Source organism: Rutilus rutilus (assembly GCF_951802725.1).
Source record: "Rutilus rutilus genome assembly, chromosome: 1".
Lineage (NCBI taxonomy): Eukaryota > Metazoa > Chordata > Actinopteri > Cypriniformes > Leuciscidae > Rutilus > Rutilus rutilus.
In genome coordinates, this window is record NC_140209.1 from 33,500,173 (window position 1) to 33,518,821 (window position 18,649).

The following is an 18,649-nucleotide window of genomic DNA, read 5'->3' on the forward strand; positions in this document are numbered from 1 at the left end:
AGTGTTTTATGCTCCCTACTCCCTGGATAGTTCACCCTAAAATGTAAATTAAGTCATAATTGGCTCATACTGTTGTTCTACTAATGACGTATGACCTCTTCTTTCTTTTTTGGACCACAAAAGGACAATAAAAAAAAATCGTGTGCTTGTCATGGCAGTGAATATCGAGCATTAAGCTTTTAAAATAAGACGCAAAAATGTCTCAGAATGATCCCATGCGACACATGTCGTATATTCCAAGTGTTCTGGGTATCCTATACGATAGGGTTTGGTGAAAAATAAACTGAAATTTAGCACCCTGTCCTGCCCAATTTGTCACGGCTGCAATGTCACAGTAAGGTTCTGTCTTGTTTGGTATGTTTACACGATGGTGATGATGAATGATGTACTAAAAGCTGAAAACTTTTTCCTGGGCGTTTTTGGCCCTGTCCCAAATGGAACCCTAAGCACTCGCGGTCTTCCTCTGAGTCCGCACTTTCGTGACGTAATGCCGCTTTGACTGTCGGGAAGAAGTCTCATGCGGAGCCCGCATCAGCGCGGGCTCGGCAAAAGTGCGCATCAAGGGCGCAAATCGACCACATGGGGGCGCTCGCGAGCACCCTTCTGAGATCTAAAAATGAGAAATGGGACACACTGCGGTCTCACGGACTTAACGGACACGCGCACGCGGCAGCCATTGTCCACAAGACCGAAAGTGCACATAAAGTGTGCCATTTGGGACAGGGCCATTCATGTATGGACTACAACATTGTCAAAACCATCCCATTCACACCGATCCGTGAAAGTGACTAAAAACGCTGTATAATTCATGCAAGGCCAGCAGGTGGCGATGTCATTTTGTAAAGAAACAGTAGCCTGCCTACATGCCTAGACAACATGTTGGCCTAATATGCATGCATCTGACATCACCATTTCACAAATTCGTGTTTTTGTAGTTTACAGAGACCATAACAATTTAGGCTATGTTTACATGTAAACGATCTGAAGAGAAAACGCAAAAGTGGCGTTGCGTTATCACTTTTTATTCTGCGTTTTAGACGAGCGTTATGGGGGGGGAAATCTGCGTGCATATGGTGACGCAAAAGTGTGTGAAATTCCAGGGGCTTGTGAAGCACTGCCACACAACAACACCAAGTCTGCGCGCCTGCGTACAACCTTCCTTCTATTACAGACTTTTGCGTTTTAGACGGGAACGCGACGGTGGAGCGTTTTTAAGATTTCCACTCTGGAGGGTGGTTTCACTTTTTTGTGTTTTTAAGCCCCAAAAACGGCGTCGCCGTCTAAACGAAAGGCACATCTGATAAAATATTTTTACGTTTTCACCCGCGAGCGTTCTCGTGTAAACAGGGCCTTAGTTTTACTTTGAAACCTGTTTTCATTTTCAGGCCCCCAAAAGTTGTTGTGTAAATGAATGGCCAAAACGCTTAACAGTTTTCCGTTTTTTAGGTCACCTGTCTCCTATTTTGTTGATTACCTTCCTCGTCTATTTAAGTCCTCAGTTCTCCTTTGTTCATTGTATTTTGTTAAAGTTCTGTTAGTTGTGGTGTTATTCTCTTCAGTGTTTATTAAAGTGATTATCTGTTCATTCTGAATTCATACTACAAGCAAACCCTAACAGAAAGAGAGATTTACAGACAAGATTAAATGACGAACATTGTAAATGGTTATTTCCGCAGTCCATCTCCTCCTGCTAGAGCAGGGGTATAGTTCCCTCGAGGATCACACAAGGGACTTTTTTACCTGTTGTGCCTAACTCACTAATCTGACCACTCACTTTGTGTTTATATCACACCGGACTTAACCAGCGGTCGAAGGCACGCCTGCCTGTAGATGGTCCTCGAGGAAGCTTCACCAAGTGTGGAGTAGGTGCTGGTACAAAATGACTATCCATTTACATCCGTTTACATCGTGGATGAGGACATCGCGAGCCCCACTCCAGCCCCAGATCCTAGCCAGCCGTCAGCAATGCTCATCGCAGAAAAGCCAGAGCCTGACACTGACTTTGAGCCAGAGCCTGTCATGACTTCACTTGTTTCATTCCTGGATGAATCAGCGTTTTTTGAACGAATCTTTTCTTTTTTTTTTAACAGTAACTTGTGTTGTAATAGAAACCATCTTTATTTAAAGTGTCACCTTTCAAAAGGGGATTTACTCTATTTTGATACCATAGATATCAGTGTTTATATCCAAACTATAAACGTTTTTTACGGTACTTCCATGATTATCTGAGTGTTTGTGAAGACTTACATCGCTTCTATTCTTGCCACCTGAATGTCGGATTGGAAACCCTTCTGCCGGCGGAGTTCTCGCCACCGTTTGAACGCTTTTCCGATGTAAATTCGGACTTCGTGTTCCTTCTCCTTTTCCCTATTCTTTGTTATTTGTTCATCGGAACGTCGTCTCTTTGGTCGTGTGTCGGCCATATCAAAATTCTCAAGAATATACAATTTTAACGTTAGTCGTTGTTAGGACATCTCTCCTCTAGCTAACTTCCCTCTTCATGCTTCTCTCTCCTCCACTCCCCACACCCCCCTTCATGTGCAGGCACACTAACCCCCCAAACCCCACCCCCAAATCATTCTTGTTGGTCATTGGCTGGAACACTGTTTGTTATGTTTCGTGGCCAAAACTGGGTCAGTTTGTTTTTCTTGCCATTTGTGGAGCCTGGGCTGCCTACAGAGACCACATTTTTTTAACAGAAAACGGAAAAAAAAATTGGCCCTCCGACCTATCGGTTCTACTCTAGCTCAACCAACGCTCCCTCGGCTCCACCATGGAATGTCATCCCTCAGGCTCTGTCCTCCTCCAGGGCCTCCAACCTCCCGCCTTGCGAGGACATGCTTTCCAGGGGAGGGGAGTTATTTCACATAAAGACAGGCGATTATTATTTGTTTACTCTGCGTCACGCATCATCCTTTGGATTCATACTACAAGCAACCCCTGACTGCAGAATGGCATGGTGTGGTTTGTCTAGCTTTTTACTTTAATTGATTGTATTTAGGCTTCAAAATTCATAAAAGTTGCGTTTGAAGAATATCATGATGAACAAAACGTGTAAGAATATAACAATTGTGTTGGTCACAGATCTCACTTTCTGTAATAATCCAAAAGGCAAGGGAAAAATCCTATTGAGTCTTTGTCAAGGCAAGGGAGCTTGGAAGATGCTAACTTTTGGGTTGACCTACAAAAATATGTCACCTTGCAGCCCTCTACAGCAGCAGCTGTTATATATTTGTTTAATTTAAAGGGGTGGTTCATAATGATTTCACTTTTCTAACTTTAGTTAGTGTCTAATGTTGCTGTTTGAGTATAAACAACATCTGCAAAGTTACAACGCTCAAAGTTCAAAGCAAAGGAATATATTTGCTTTTAAAGAAATCGTTTTTTAAGGACTACAACAAAGTGCTGGTAGGGACTACACAACATTCCTCCCGGGTTAGTGACATCACTAACCCTAAAATTTACATAAACCCTGTCCCTGGGAACACACAGTCCATGTTGAGAAGAGGCAGAGTTGTTGTAGTAGAGCACATTTGAGAGTCTGCTCAAGCTGTTGCATCCGTCTTTTCACATGCAATACAGTACATTACACAAATGCAATAGCATGTCACTCTGTAGGCATCTTACAACAGTTCCCACACGAGCGATTTATATATTATCATGACAGAATATGGTCATCAAAAACTTGAAGATAGTTAACTCCACATCAGCAACATAAACTCATCAACTAACCATTCAGAAACGTCCTGTTGCATTATTCTACATGTTGTCACTTCTTCTTGAGTCTCTCCATTGTCCAACTCCAGTTTAAACATAAAAGGCAGAACAGTTTCTGACATTTTAGCTCATGTCTGTGTGAGGTAATCGGAGCAGCTAACACACACAGCTCTTGAAGCTCTGCCCTCTGTGCCGGGAGCAGCAGATCATTTGCATTTAAAGGGACACACACAAAATGATGCGTTTTTGTTGTAAAAAATTATCTGTGTTGTATTTTGAGCTAAAACTACACATACACTCTCTGAAAACAACAGAGACTTATTTTACATATTGTAAAAAGGGGCATTATACCACCATTTTTTATACATACTGTATATACACTCACCTAAAGGATTATTAGGAACACCTGTTCAATTTCTCATTAATGCAATTATCTAATCAACCAATCACATGGCAGTTGCTTCAATGCATTTAGGGGTGTGGTCCTGGTCAAGACAATCTCCTGAACTCCAAACTGAATGTCAGAATGGGAAAGAAAGGTGATTTAAGCAATTTTGAGCGTGGCATGGTTGTTGGTGCCAGACGGGCCGGTCTGAGTATTTCACAATCTGCTCAGTTACTGGGATTTTCACGCACAACCATTTCTAGGGTTTACAAAGAATGGTGTGAAAAGGGAAAAACATCCAGTATGCGGCAGTCCTGTGGGCGAAAATGCCTTGTTGATGCTAGAGGCCAGAGGAGAATGGGCCGACTGATTCAAGCTGATAGAAAAGCAACTTTGACTGAAATAACCACTCGTTACAACCGAGTTATGCAGCAAAGCATTTGTGAAGCCACAACACGCACAACCTTGAGGCGGATGGGCTACAACAGCAGAAGACCCCACCGGGTACCACTCATCTCCACTACAAATAGGAAAAAGAGGCTACAATTTGCACGAGCTCACCAAAATTGGACAGCTGAAGACTGGAAAAATGTTGCCTGGTCTGATGAGTAGAGTAGAGTCAGAATTTGCCGTAAACAGAATGAGAACATGGATCCGTCATGCCTTGTTACCACTGTGCAGGCTGGTGGTGGTGGTGTAATGGTGTGGGGAATGTTTTCTTGGCACACTTTAGGCCCCTTAGTGCCAATTGGGCATCGTTTAAATGCCACTGCCTACCTGAGCATTGTTTCTGACCATGTCCATCCCTTTATGACCACCATGTACCCACCCTCTGATGGCTACTTCCAGCAGGATAATGCACCATGTAACAAAGCTCGAATCATTTCAAATTGGTTTCTTGAACATGACAATGAGTTCACTGTACTAAAATGGCCCCCACAGTCACCAGATCTCAACCCAATAGAGCATCTTTGTGATGTGGTGGAACGGGAGCTTCGTGCCCTGGATGTGCATCCCACAAATCTCCATCAACTGCAAGATGCTATCCTATCAATATGGGCCAACATTTCTAAAGAATGCTTTCAGCACCTTGTTGAATCAATACCACGTAGAATTAAGGCAGTTCTGAAGGCGAAAGGGGGTCAAACACAGTATTAGTATGGTGTTCCTAATAATCCTTTAGGTGAGTGTATATATATATATATATATATATATATACACACACACACACACACACACACACACACACACACACACATATATATATATATCCTTCTATGGTACGCAATATGATATCAATGAGAATTTAATTATTTAAGTTTTAAAAGCTTGTTGCCTCAAGGCAACATTGTACCTCAATGGACAAATTGAAACACTTGACATTTTCACAAAAAAAAAAAAAACTCTTTATTGAAAACATCAATTTCTTTAACCACACACTTGAACAAACACATTTATCCAGTTTTTAATGTATTACAAATTTCATATTTAATAAAAAGTAACGTTTCATATCCATCTGTTGCAGCATAGTGGGACACAAGCAGTGGTTAAATTGGGCCGGGGCTCTCCGGGGCTCAGCCCCGGCACATAAGCCTGCTCGTTTGCAGTCAGTTGCCTATAGGAAATTATGTCACATAAAATTTGATAAAAGTGATGCTTTTGAAAACATATTTCTGATTATAAATGAAAGATTTTGAAATGGCATGTCTATTTTGTCTCGGCGGAGCTGAGATGAGAACAATCGGAACACGGCCGTGCCCGTACTCTTGTTCAGCTGCTTAATCTCGTTGTCAGTCGACCATGAACGCGCACCGCTCGCGCATGCCATGCGCATCTAGGTAGGCTCAGAACTCCGACATGGATAAATGTACGCAGCAATAATGAATGTTCCTGGGAGATCCGTAGTTGCGCGGGATGTGGAAGCGCGCAAAAGTTCCAGAACCTTCTACTGCCTTGAAAAAAAAAAAAAAAAAAAAACCCGAGCTGCTGGCCGCCGCTGCAGCAACAGATCAGTTTTGTCAAGTTCAGCACAACGTTGGTTGTACAAAAAGTGCCCTGGCCTTGAATAACAAGGTAAGGAAAAAATGTTTGGCACATTGTATGGGTCACTATATCATAACAAGGTAATACAATGTGTAATCAAGCGTTTTATATTTAATATGAGGGAAATAGGCTACACATGCCGTGGACGTGACACAAAAAATCTTTAACTTTTAGGTGGGAAAATATTTTTTTGTAATTCTGTGAATTACACTGCAAACCAAAGTACTACCCACCGGATGAAGAAGGGTTGGCTCTCCACAGAACATAACATATTATGTGGGGGGAACAGGCAAGACAAACTCCTACATTTAAGCGTTTTATATTTAATATGAGGGAAATAGGCTACACATGCCGTGGACGTGACACAAAAAATCTTTAACTTTTAGGTGGCAAAATTTTTTTTTGTAATTCTCTGAATTACACTGCAAACCAAAGTACTACCCACCGGATGAAGAAGGGTTGGCTCTCCACAGAACATAACATATTCATTTTATTTTATTTTTCATGTTCGCATTTATGAGGAAAAAAACATGTTACGGACGGGACCGCTCTGAATGTGGCACTAAAAGACTGTTTAAAACTTTCACTGAGACCTCAAACAGAAAGCACAAAGCCTTTCTTTAAAATTAATTTCGTTTTGTATTAATTGTATCTTAATTTTAATCAATGTTTCATTTCAAAAATAAGAAGTAAATATAGTATATAGACAATAGATAGGCTAATCACGACACGGACGCGCCGGCGAGTGAACTGGACTCTCGTCTCATAAATGAACCGAAACTCAGCGTATAAGGGAGCCTACTTGCCTGACAGACCTGATAAATATATCTATAGAAAGCTTGGAAGGTCTTCTTTTCAAAACGAAAGAAAACAGACCGCTGCTTGTGTAGCCTAATCCGTATGAAATGTGCATTTCTCTCTGGCGAGTTTACTACTGCGAAGATTGCATCGTCAACTTCATCTATGCAGGGCACTGACACAGAAAACACTTGTTTATTAATAAACAATTAAAATGTCTCCTTGCTATATTTTACATATTCATAATCATTACTTTTGATGGTTCTTTGTGACAGCTTTTAGGTGCTTTATTGGCAGCGCCACCCTTACATGAACGCGTCACCACCGCATCAGCACCGAAAACAGGACATTTTTTTCAATCCCTGTTTTGGCAGGGGGAAAACTGATCAGAAAATGTAACGAAACGTTGTAGAAATGTAGTGGAGTAGAAAGTATAATAATTGCTGCAAAATGTAACGAAGTAAAAGTCAAACGTATGCACTATTGATTCTACTTAAGTAAAGCCTACAGAAACGAAGTATTTGTACTTCGTTACATTCCACCACTGCTGATTAACAGTAATGTAAATGCTAAATGTCCTAATACCTGTTGATACTACAACAATGCAAATATGCTCTTAACCTTGCAGTTTTTCACATATCATGTAAGACTCAATTTCTCCATTTCTTTGCACAAAACTCTCCAGAAAATGCCATTTAATAGTTTATTTTTCAAAAAAAATTTCCGGGGGGGCATACCCCCGGACCCCACCAGGGGGGGCCCCCCCACATAATAAATCCCAATTTAACCCCTGGACACAAGTATTACCAAACCATCATACATCAAGTTATCATATTCATCTTCATCCTCATCTCCATCTTCGCTCTCACCCTTACTCTGTCCCTGCAGGATTCACTGTCACTATGACCTCATCTTCCTCATCACAGTATGACACTTCATCCTCATCACAAATTACAGGGGGAAGACTCCAGACCCTGTCAACAGTGAGCTAGCATTAGCAGAGGAGCTGAACAGTTTCTTTGCCAGGTTTGACAAGGACAACAAAAGAACAGTGATGCCAGCCAGCCTGTCACTTGAGGGAAGCACAGCACTGGTAACAACACTTGCTTTGCTATTGATGTCCATGGCTTTGCGGACCTACATCGGCATCCAAACACGGCGGATCCAACGTGTTCGCGCGGCTCGCCATTATTTGTACAGACGGAGATTACAAGCGAGAGTAACGGCATGTACATAACATTTATTTTTAACAATAAGATGCCGACTTTAGCCTTAGATTTATATTTTAGATCGCGTCCATCGTGTTTAGCTGTTGTTAGCTCGATTAGCTGCTATTTGAAAATGGCGGTCACAAGTTTCTCTTCAGTCTTGTTGGCCACGGTAACCCCGCCCCCAGCCTCTGACGCAAGCGGTTCTTTCTTGGCTCCGTTCTAGACCCTGCAATGATTTGGTGCTACTTAAGAACCAGTTTTACTGGTTCGGAGCTGGTGCTTTGGCGGTGGAAAAACAAAGAACCGATTTGAAACTAGGCTCTGGCTCCGAACCAGCACCAGCTCTGCCTTGGTGGAAAAGGGGTATCACATGTCCACAGTGGTAGGCCCAGCAGAGCCTATATTGCCTGAGGGCATTCAAAGGATCCGGTCTACCCGAAACTGCTGGTGAACTTCTATTACAGTGCCATCAAAAGTACAATAACGTACTGTAGGACGTCATGGTATGGTAACTGTAATCAGGCTGACAGGAAAATGCTGCAAAGAATTTTAAGTACAGCACAGGATACCACTGGGACCCAATTACAAGACCTGGACTCAAAACATCATAAAAGACCCATCTCACCCAAGCCAACACCTGTTTAACCTTCTGCCTGGGAGGAGATACAGGAATATCACTGCTCGGACTTCGAGGAAGAAAAATAGTTTCTTTCCCAGGGCTGTGACAATACCGAACACCACTTCTGCTCAATCCATCACCTCAGTGATAAATAATCAAAGTCCACAGAGACTAGCATGTTAATCTCATCATTGTATATTGCTACTCTTTTTCATCCCACATTTTTGTAATTTATTTTAATTGTATGTCAATCCCATGTGTAGTTATTGTTCTCTTACGAGAGGTTCTCTCGTATTGCGTAAGCTAGCTTACGCTGCGGGAAAGTCTCCTTTCACGAGATACTGAAGCCAAAAATTATCCTAATTTTTTAAACTTTGTCAACGCAGTGCGGCAGCCTGCAGACCTAGGGCAAGCGAGTCGCGTGCCCATTGGCTGCTCTGCGGCAACTGCAGCAGCCTATGGCTGAGCCTTGCGCGTGACGTCACGTCCAATGAGCGCGCTTGGCGCGCTTAGTGCGTCACAGCCCGTCATTAGGGGTGTGGCTTAGAGTATATAAGCAAGGAACAGAGGCTGCTTCGCTGATTTCTGTCTCTTCAGCGAAGCTCTTCGCATCGCTGATCTCCGAGGAAGCCGCCGTTGAATCCAGCGACCAGCACGCCGAGGATCTCAGCCTGAGGACGCCGGCCGCTCGCCGCCTTCAGCCTTCCCTGCCTGCTGCGCCATCCGGCCTTATATCCTTTTCTGCTCTGTTTTGTGTGTGTGTGTGTGTCCGCCGCGACACACTTGCATCTAAAAGAGCGCGAGGCGTTGTTCCAAATGCCTCGCACATCCTGTGGCTCGTGCAGAGCCTCGCTCAGCGACGGAGACCGCCACGTGCTGTGCGCTCTCTGCCTGGGTTTTGACCACGCTGTTCGCGCTCTCTCCGAGGGCGGCTGCGAACAGTGTGAAGATTTACCGATGTCGACCCTACGGGCTCGACTCGCTAAATTCGAAGACACTCCATCTTCTCCGGCCGCTTCTTCCGGGCCACGAAAGAAAAAACGTCGCTCTCAAAGGCCGCCGGAACTGGACGCTACAGCTGAGCGCTCGCCGGAACCTCTCCCGCGAGCCTCGCTCTCTCCTTCCCCCCCACCCTTCTCCGACGCGCAGCGGCCGGCCACTGCCCGCACTGCCGTCGCCCTGGGGGATGATGCAGATGATGCCGCTGACAGCTGCTCTCTGCTCGCGTCTGACAGCGAGGAGTGGTCGGGCTCTCACCGCTCCGCCCCCTCTACTATGGAGTCTTCTCGAACCCGCGCTAGTGTTGACGCAGAGCTTCTCCGCCTCCTCACTTTAGCGGTCGAGAGAATGGGACTGGATTGGTCTCCACCTAAGGAGCCGGAGCCCAATCGCCTTGACGGGTTTTTTCTGCCTAGCCGCCGCCCTGCGCCTGCCTCTAGGTCAGCACCCTTCCTGCCTGAGCTCCACGCCGTGCTCTCTTAGTCCTGGAATGCTCCGTTCTCCACCAGACTCCGCTCGCCAGTCTCCTCGGCTCTCTCCCAGGTGGACGGAGCCGCCGAGAACGGCTATAACGGCATCCCCGCCGTTGAGGATGCTGTGGCAACGCACCTTTGCCCGCCGTCTGCTAGATGGCGCTCAAAGTCTGCCCTGCCGTCTAAAGCCTGCAGGACCACCTCAGCTCTCGCCGGCCGCGCTTTCGCCGCCTCCGGCCAGGCTGCTTCCGCCCTGCACTCAATGGCTATTCTTCAGATCCTTCAAGCCGACCTCCTCCGTGAACTGGACGAGAAGGGCTCGGATCAGTCTGCCTTTACCGATCTCCGCAGCGCTACGGATCTCGCGCTGCGCGCTACCAAGACCGCTGCTCAAGCCATCGGCAGATCCATGGCCGCGCTCACCGTCATCGACAGACATCTATGGTTGACGCTCGCGGACATGAGTGAGTCAGAGCGCGCTGTGTTTCTGAACGCACCACTCTCGCCTACCGGCCTCTTTGGCCCTGCGGTCAGCGGAATTGTGGATCGGTTCTCTGAGGTACAGAAGGCGTCGCAGGCGATGGACCTCTTCCTGCCCCGCCGTTCGAGCTCAGCCACAGGCCGCCCTCAAACTCAGCCTCCTGTGCGCAGCTCTAACCAGCGCTCTTCCAGGCCCCCCAACGCTTCGCAGCGGCGCCAGGGCAATCGCCCCAGGTCGCGCTCGACCAGCCGTCACAGACCGCCGCCCCCACGGGGCCCGCGGTCCAAGATCGCGTTGAAGCCCGAGCCCGCGAAGTCCTCCTAGCATCCGCAAGGAGGAAAAGATGGTTGAGTCCCGCTACGGCCGGACCGCCATCAAAACGCACAGCTCTGTCAGTCCCCTATGCTCAGGCTACTGCAGCAGCACACACCGCAGCCAACGAGCCAGTAATTACACTCGCTCGCCTGCACACAAACGCCGTTTTCACGGCGACCCAGATAAATCTCAAAAAGAGTATAAGTGCTTTAAGTGTAGAAAATGTGCCCACACCCATGTGCTCACTGCTTCACACAAGTGCAATCCCCATGGTAACGCGCCCAGAGCGCTCTCTCATAAAGCGGCCTCACACCGCTCGAGCACTAAATGTAGTAAAAGTGCCCACACTTCCGTGCTCACAACTACTCGCTGCTCGCTCTGTCACTCAGTTACCTCAAATTGCTACGGCTCAAGCCGCAGGGGTTTTAAGTGTAGAAAAAGTGCCCACTCCCGTGTGCTCACTGCCTCACACAGACCAGGTTCCCATGGCAACGCGTCCAGAGCGCTATCTCTTAAAGCGGAAACTTTCCGCTCGAGCATCAAGTGTAGGAAATGTGCCCACAGCCCTGTGCTCACACCTGCCCACTGCCCGCTCTGCCAGACAGGTTGCAAACCTCATAAAGCCCCCAAACACTGGCCGTGTCATAAGTGCATATTCCGCGCCAGCTCACGAGCACGCGCGCCCACTTTCAGACACCATAATCCCCACGCCGCCCTCGCGCCTGGGTTGTTTGACAGCAGTTCACGCTCCATCGTCCAAGATCGAGCTACTAAATTCTGCACAGTCGGCCAGCCCTGTTCTTCTGCCCTCGTGTCCGAGCATCGGCGGCGCGCGCGCCGCCCCGTCTTCTCTGATACAGGTTCCCCATCCCGCGCAACGCGGCGATCTGAACCCAGAGACCATTCGACCCCTAGCTATGCATGCAAAAGCATGGGAGGCTATTCAGGGCGCGTCAGAATGGGTGCTCAACACCATAAGACACGGTTATTCGCTCCAATTTGCTCGTCGCCCTCCGCGCTTTCTAGCGCAGACGGAAACGAAAGTGAGTTTGGAAACAGCACATCTGCTTCAAGCAGAGATAACAAAGCTGCTGCGAAAAGGGGCCATAGAACAGGTGCATCCTTCTCTGAGCGAGTCAGGCTTTTACAGCCGTTACTTCCTCGTTCCCAAGAAGGACGGAGCATTAAGACCTATTTTAGATCTGAGACATCTGAACAAAGCCCTCATGAGACGGCCGTTCAGGATGATTACAACCAGACAGATCCTCGCGCAAATTCGCCCAGGAGACTGGTTTATCTCTCTCGATCTGAAGGACGCTTATTTCCAGATCCAGATAACTCCCCGTCACAGGCCATTTTTGAGATTCGCCTTCGACGGTCGAGCTTATCAATACACAGTCCTGCCGTTCGGCCTGTCTTTAGCACCCCGTACATTTACGAAATGCATGGACACGGCTCTCGCTCCCCTGAGGAGTCAGGGAATGCGAATTCTGAACTACTTGGACGATTGGCTCGTTCTAGCGCAGTCAGAGACAGAACTTGTGTCTCACAGAACAGCGCTACTCGACCACCTGGAGGTTTTGGGTCTAGCGGTCAACTGGACAAAGAGCTCGCTCTCGCCCCGGCAGTCGATTTCCTTTCTCGGAATAGAACTGGACTCGGTGGCGATGACGGCCAGATTGACGGAGCAGCGCGCGCGCCGCATCCAGCGCCTCGCTGCATCCTTCAAAGAAGGCAACCGGGTTCCCCTGAAGGCATTTCAGCGCATTCTGGGGCATATGGCCTCAGCTGCAGCAGTGCTTCAGTTGGGTTTACTGCGCATGCGCCCGCTTCAACGCTGGCTGAGAACGCGCGTATCCCATCGAGCCTGGGCGACCGGCGGCTCGCTAATCAGAGTGACTCAGGTCTGTGTCTCAGCCCTGCAGCCCTGGCTAGCAGCCGAATGGTATCACACGGGAGTGAATATGGGAGTGGTCTCACACCGGAAAGTTGTCTCTACAGATGCGTCCAACCTAGGTTGGGGAGCGCTCTTCGAAGGCAGACCGGTCTTTGGCCACTGGTCAGACCAGGAGAATCTCCTACACATAAACTGTCTAGAGATGCTCGCGGTCGAGAAAGCGCTCATGCACTTCCTCCCTTTCCTCCGTGGTCACCATGTTCTAGTCCGCACGGACAACACTTCAGTAGTGGCCTATGTGAACCGCCAGGGCGGTGTCAGATCAAAGCAACTCTGCGCCCTGACGGAACGCCTCCTCGTATGGGCTCAGCACTCTCTGCGCTCTCTGAGAGCATCGCATGTGCCTGGCCATCTGAACGAGGGCCCCGACAGACTGTCCAGGGACAACGTTCCCCCTGGGGAGTGGTCTCTACACCCTCAAACAGTCCAGTCGCTGTGGCGCCGCTTTGGCAGAGCGAAAGTCGACCTCTTTGCGTCAATAGACAACGCACACTGCCCAGCGTTCTTTTCAAAGAGCGAGGACGCGCTGGCCCAGTCTTGGCCCAGCGGCCCGCTATATGCGTTTCCGCCAGTCTCTCTGCTGCCTCAGGTCATCGAGAGAGTCAGGAAAGCGCGCCACACAGTGCTCCTCATAGCCCCGTTCTGGGAGAACCAAGCTTGGTTCCCGGAACTCATACAATTGGCAGACTCAGCCCCCTGGCCGATTCCGGTGCGGAGAGACCTTCTCTCTCAAGCCCGCGGCTCGATTTGGCATCCCCACCCAGAGCACTGGTCTCTGCATGCGTGGAGCCTCAACAACTACATGCTGATCTACCAGAAGGGGTGATGAACACGATCATACAATCTAGAGCCCCCTCCACGAGGCGGCTCTACACGTCTAAATGGTCTGTGTTTAACAAATGGTGCACTACCAAAGGGCTCAATCCACAGACATGTGGGGTCTCACAAGTATTGTGTTTCCTTCAAGAGCTACTGGACGCGGGCAGGTCCCCCTCCACGCTCAAAGTCTATGTCGCGGCCATTTCAGCGCTCTCTGTGTCAGAGCCGGGCCGCGCATTAGGAAGGAACGAGTTGGTCATCCGCTTCCTTAGAGGAGCGAGGAGGATGAACCCCCCGCGACCCCCTTCGGTTCCTATGTGGGATCTTTCACTGGTCTTAGACGCACTGAAAGCACATCCCTTTGAACCCTTAGAAACTGTGGATATGAAATACCTCACGCTCAAAACCGTTTTTCTGATAGCACTGTCTTCAGTAAAACGTGTGGGAGACCTTCACGCGTTATCCACTAACGCTGCGTGCCTCGAGTTCGGACCTAATGACTCTAAAGTTATTCTCAGACCGAGGCATGGGTACGTCCCAAAAATTTTGGGCACTCCCTTCAGAGCGCAGGTCATTTCCCTTTCAGCCCTGCCGATTACAGGCTGCGAGGCAGATAGTCACCTCCTCTGCCCAGTTAGGGCGCTGAGAAGCTATATTTCGCGCTCCGCCGCCTTCAGGCGTTCAGAGCAGCTTTTTGTTTCGTTTGGTGGGCGCACCAAGGGTCTCGCCGCCTCGAAGCACACTCTGTCCAGATGGATAGTCGATGCTATCGCAGCTGCTTACGCATCTAAAAACCTGCAGTGCCCCTTGGGCATTCGGGCACACTCCACCAGAGGCATGGCCTCATCGTGGGCGTGGTCCAGTGGGATTCCCATTCATGACATTTGTGCAGCGGCGGGCTGGGCCTCCCCCTCCACATTTGTTAGGTTTTACAACCTGGATGTTCCCGCTTTGCAGGCCAAAGTGCTATCAGTCTAAGTCTCGCGTAAGCCAGCCCACTGTCTGTGCGCGGGCTACGCTGCTGATTTAGCTCTACTGGTTGAGCTACACTGTATGGAAGTGTTAGTTGGACCGGCTGTGCCGCTCCCTGCCTCATATTATGTGCTTGTGTACTGTGGTATCTGGCCGCCCAGCTCCGTTTCGCGTTCCCTGGGCTTCCCACGGGATTCATTCAGGATGCTGGGCGCGCGCACGGCGTTGACAAAGGTGTTCCCGCAGCGTAAGCTAGCTTACGCAATACGAGAGAACCTCTCGTAAGAGAACGTACTCGGTTACTAACGTAACCTCTGTTCTCTCTAGAGAGGGAACGAGTATTGCGTAACCCGCCGTGCTCTCGCCACGAGCTCATTTTCGCTTCATGCGACAGAAACCAGCGAAGCAGCCTCTGTTCCTTGCTTATATACTCTAAGCCACACCCCTAATGACGGGCTGTGACGCACTAAGCGCGCCAAGCGCGCTCATTGGACGTGACGTCACGCGCAAGGCTCAGCCATAGGCTGCTGCAGTTGCCGCAGAGCAGCCAATGGGCACGCGACTCGCTTGCCCTAGGTCTGCAGGCTGCCGCACTGCGTTGACAAAGTTTAAAAAATTAGGATAATTTTTGGCTTCAGTATCTCGTGAAAGGAGACTTTCCCGCAGCGTAAGCTAGCTTACGCAATACTCGTTCCCTCTCTAGAGAGAACAGAGGTTACGTTAGTAACCGAGTACGTTTTCTAATATTTGTTGTTTGCTGAGCATGGTGACTTTTTGTAATCTTGTTGTTTACAATGACAATAAAGCTCTATTCTATTCTATCAACTGGCAATTGTGTTTGATACCTTTTTAGATATGTGCATATCATAATATGTGCAGTCAGACATAGTATATGAATTACTATTCTTATGAGTGCATTACAAAATCATGCAAACATGTTTTTCTTACAACTCTTTTCCTTACAAATATAATTTTGTATTCCAACCTGGTATGGTTTTATGCAATTCCATTGTGGTACAATGTTGCCTCAGTTTTTTGTAATGTCCTTTAAAACATTTGATGATATATAATGTAAAGTTCTTGAAAATACCTCTTTACTCACTACTGAAGGTGGCTCATATTTTTTTGTGGGTGATTAACTGGACATAAATTAGTGAAAAATGCACTTTTCATTGGGGAAAATATGGAGCCATGGGCTGTCGCTAGTGGGGTGAAAGGTGGTAACAATCCAGCAGTTATGCTGTATATGCCCCTGTTGTATGAATAATTCTAATATTTATATTAGTTATATGCCTGAGTTTTAAATGAAAACGGAAAACTTAAATGGTAATTAAGTGCTTTTCCTAAAAATGAGAAAGAAAATACAGGGTATTAAAACAGTAGCCTATGAACTACAAATAAAGTCAGTATGTGAGGCTAAATAGATGTGTTTTAGTCTGAATTAGGTAAGATGTGTGCTTCCATTTCAGTTTCCACAAATCCCTTCACTCGACTGGGATGTTCTCTTTTGTTCTGGGCGGCAAGTGCAGTAACTGTAACATCGGGCATATTTTGAAGTATTAAACACATATTTATACCGACTTAAGGCTCCGAAAATTCTTCACAAAGAACACAAAGAATGGCCTTCTCAGCTGCCATAGTTGCAACTCTTGCGTCATCAGAACAGTGTGTTCAACGCATCACCGTTTCTGTTTAAAAAACGTTGTGCAACGTTTTGTCGGGGCTGAGCGCAGGAGACTGACTGACTGAAAATTTCGGGGATAAGAAAACATAAATCAGGGTACCAGAAACGCCATTAAAAGAATGAGAGGGAGGCCAGGAGAGTTGTTATATCCCAGTCGATCAAGACGTTCTTAAAGACAGTTTGCATTGTTATTTCGCTGGGAATAAGAAAACTACCGGCTGCTTATCAATATTTTTTCAGGGGCCCCGAATCCTCTTGCTATGGCCTATGTGCATTTGTGCTGAAACAATTAAATGGACCCCTGTGGGCCATGTGACCACTTTTTTGCACTTTCATTGAGTTCTTCTCCCCTGAGATAGGTTTGACCAATAAATGGGTGTCTCATTTTATTAAAAATAAACTAAAATAGACTATGTTGCCTTGAGACAACACCCAGAGTGCTAAATTGATGTTCCTGATATTTCATGATACATTATTTGAAGCAATGATTCTGCAAGTGCAAGGCATCTTTAAAAATATGAATGCACAATGCAAAGTTTTGAACACCGGACAGCCTGTGTTATCTACAAGTGATGACTGTTTTGAGTTTTCTGTCTACAGTTTTGGAAAATTACATCAAGGTTCTAAAATTGGTGCCGAAATGAGTGTAAAAAAAACAACAACAAAAAAAAACTGTAGGATAGTGGCAGAATTATGAGAGGGGCTCATATCCTATACATTCTTGCAACATCTCACATGCCATAACCTGAGGCTACAAGAACTCTGAACCATCCTAATGTATAGGCCAATCATTTATGCACATTCATATGGCCCAACTTGCAGCATATCGCTACCGTCCGAAAGTCTGCATATACAATTGTGATCAAATTAAGAGCATTTTGAGTGTTTTAAAAAATGAAAAAGAAAATATTAGGCCTACTTTATAACCATTGCAAGGTGAACAACTATTCACTGATAATGCTGAATATGATGGCAACAGTTTTATTCATTTTGGAGAGAAATGTTGATGCTCATTTATCATCATTATGCTGTATGTTAAAGTAATTTACTTGATGAATAAAAAGACTCACAATCCAACCCTTGTATGATTGCTTTATTTATATACTTTTTCAACACTTTAATCCATCGAATCATTGAATTGAGGCCGAGATGTCGAGCAGGACTTCAATAGTACTGGCTGGAGAGAGCGGACACAACTACAGACAGGAGCTTCTGCCAGGTGGCCTGAACTGCAGGGGTGAAAGCGGGTCCAAATGCGGTCGCAATGATAATGGTGAGGCAATTGGCCAACAGCTGCGTGCATAGGTCAAGAAAACGTGCATTTGTTAGGCAACAACTGTCTGTGATATACTTATTAATACGCTCAAATTTAGAAAATAAAGCATTTACCTTGAAGTTGCCTGGATCGACGTTGAGTTTCTCGCAGTGCAGCTGGCTAAGTTGGGCGTAAGTGGCTTTGATGTTATCCATGTTCTTCACGGCTTTGTCCAACGCATTTAGCACAGTTTTACCATGTGCTGACACTTTAGGATTGCCCAGGATTGCAGCTGCATTGGATAGGTCTCCAAAGGTACCGAAATACCTCTGAGTCCAGGGGTATACAATCAGAACCCTGTCACATGAAGGAATGGAAATAGCTCTATAAATCCAACCTCTTTTCAAAATACATAATTGAATAAACGACGTGTTATAATCTTTGACACGCTTTCACATTACCTTGCCAGAGTCTGGGGTCCGATTTCACCGACGTTGATTCTGCTCCAGACACTCGCAACAGTTTTGCGCTCGGAATCTGACCACTCCACCATTGTGATTATCTCCTTCCTTTTTCAACAAGTGTGAATGCTGAACATAGATAGATGCGCGCGGAGTTTTTATTAATAATCGCACTCTCCGCCCCACACCAGGCGCCGAGAATGATTGGTGTGGGACCCATTCGTAGGCTACTTGGATCCGAGTTAGCTACATTCTGATTAGAAACATGTGAACTTAGATTGAACCCATTTCGTACATCTCAAAATAAATATGGATTCATTCAACCATCAAAATCACGAATGTCGTATTGTGTGTATTGTTGTGTGTAAGAGTCCAAAATCTAATCAAGGCTTTATGTTGTAATTTGTCTTCCATACTCAGAAAATGTTGAAAACTATAGCTGGCCATTAACATAATTATG

At 46.7% G+C, this 18,649-nt stretch overlaps 2 protein-coding genes across 2 annotated transcripts in view; both read right to left on the minus strand.

The window, feature by feature from the left end:
• The window catches only part of LOC311304609 (vascular cell adhesion protein 1), a 660,847-nt gene that overhangs the window by 271,957 nt on the left and 370,241 nt on the right, over positions 1 to 18,649 (minus strand). The window lies entirely within an intron of this gene.
• LOC311287672 (hemoglobin cathodic subunit beta-like) lies at positions 17,552 to 18,458 on the minus strand. Its single transcript, XM_084404679.1, has 3 exons — positions 18,190 to 18,458; positions 17,863 to 18,085; positions 17,552 to 17,766 (listed from the first exon to the last, which is right to left on the minus strand). Exons 1-3 carry the CDS (start codon positions 18,279 to 18,281, stop codon positions 17,638 to 17,640), a joined length of 444 nt encoding a protein of 147 aa, XP_084260805.1. The 5' UTR covers positions 18,282 to 18,458; the 3' UTR covers positions 17,552 to 17,637.

Excerpts from the sequence above, each read along its gene's own strand:
- LOC311287672 (XM_084404679.1), bottom strand. The coding sequence starts at position 18,281 with ATGGTGGAGTGGTCAGATTCCGAGCGCAAAACTGTTGCGAGTGTCTGG. Across the intron at positions 18,086-18,189 it reads GGACCCCAGACTCTGGCAAG|GGTTCTGATTGTATACCCCT; the intron begins GTAATGTGAAAG and ends TTCATGTGACAG. Across the intron at positions 17,767-17,862 it reads TCGATCCAGGCAACTTCAAG|CTGTTGGCCAATTGCCTCAC; the intron begins GTAAATGCTTTA and ends CTATGCACGCAG.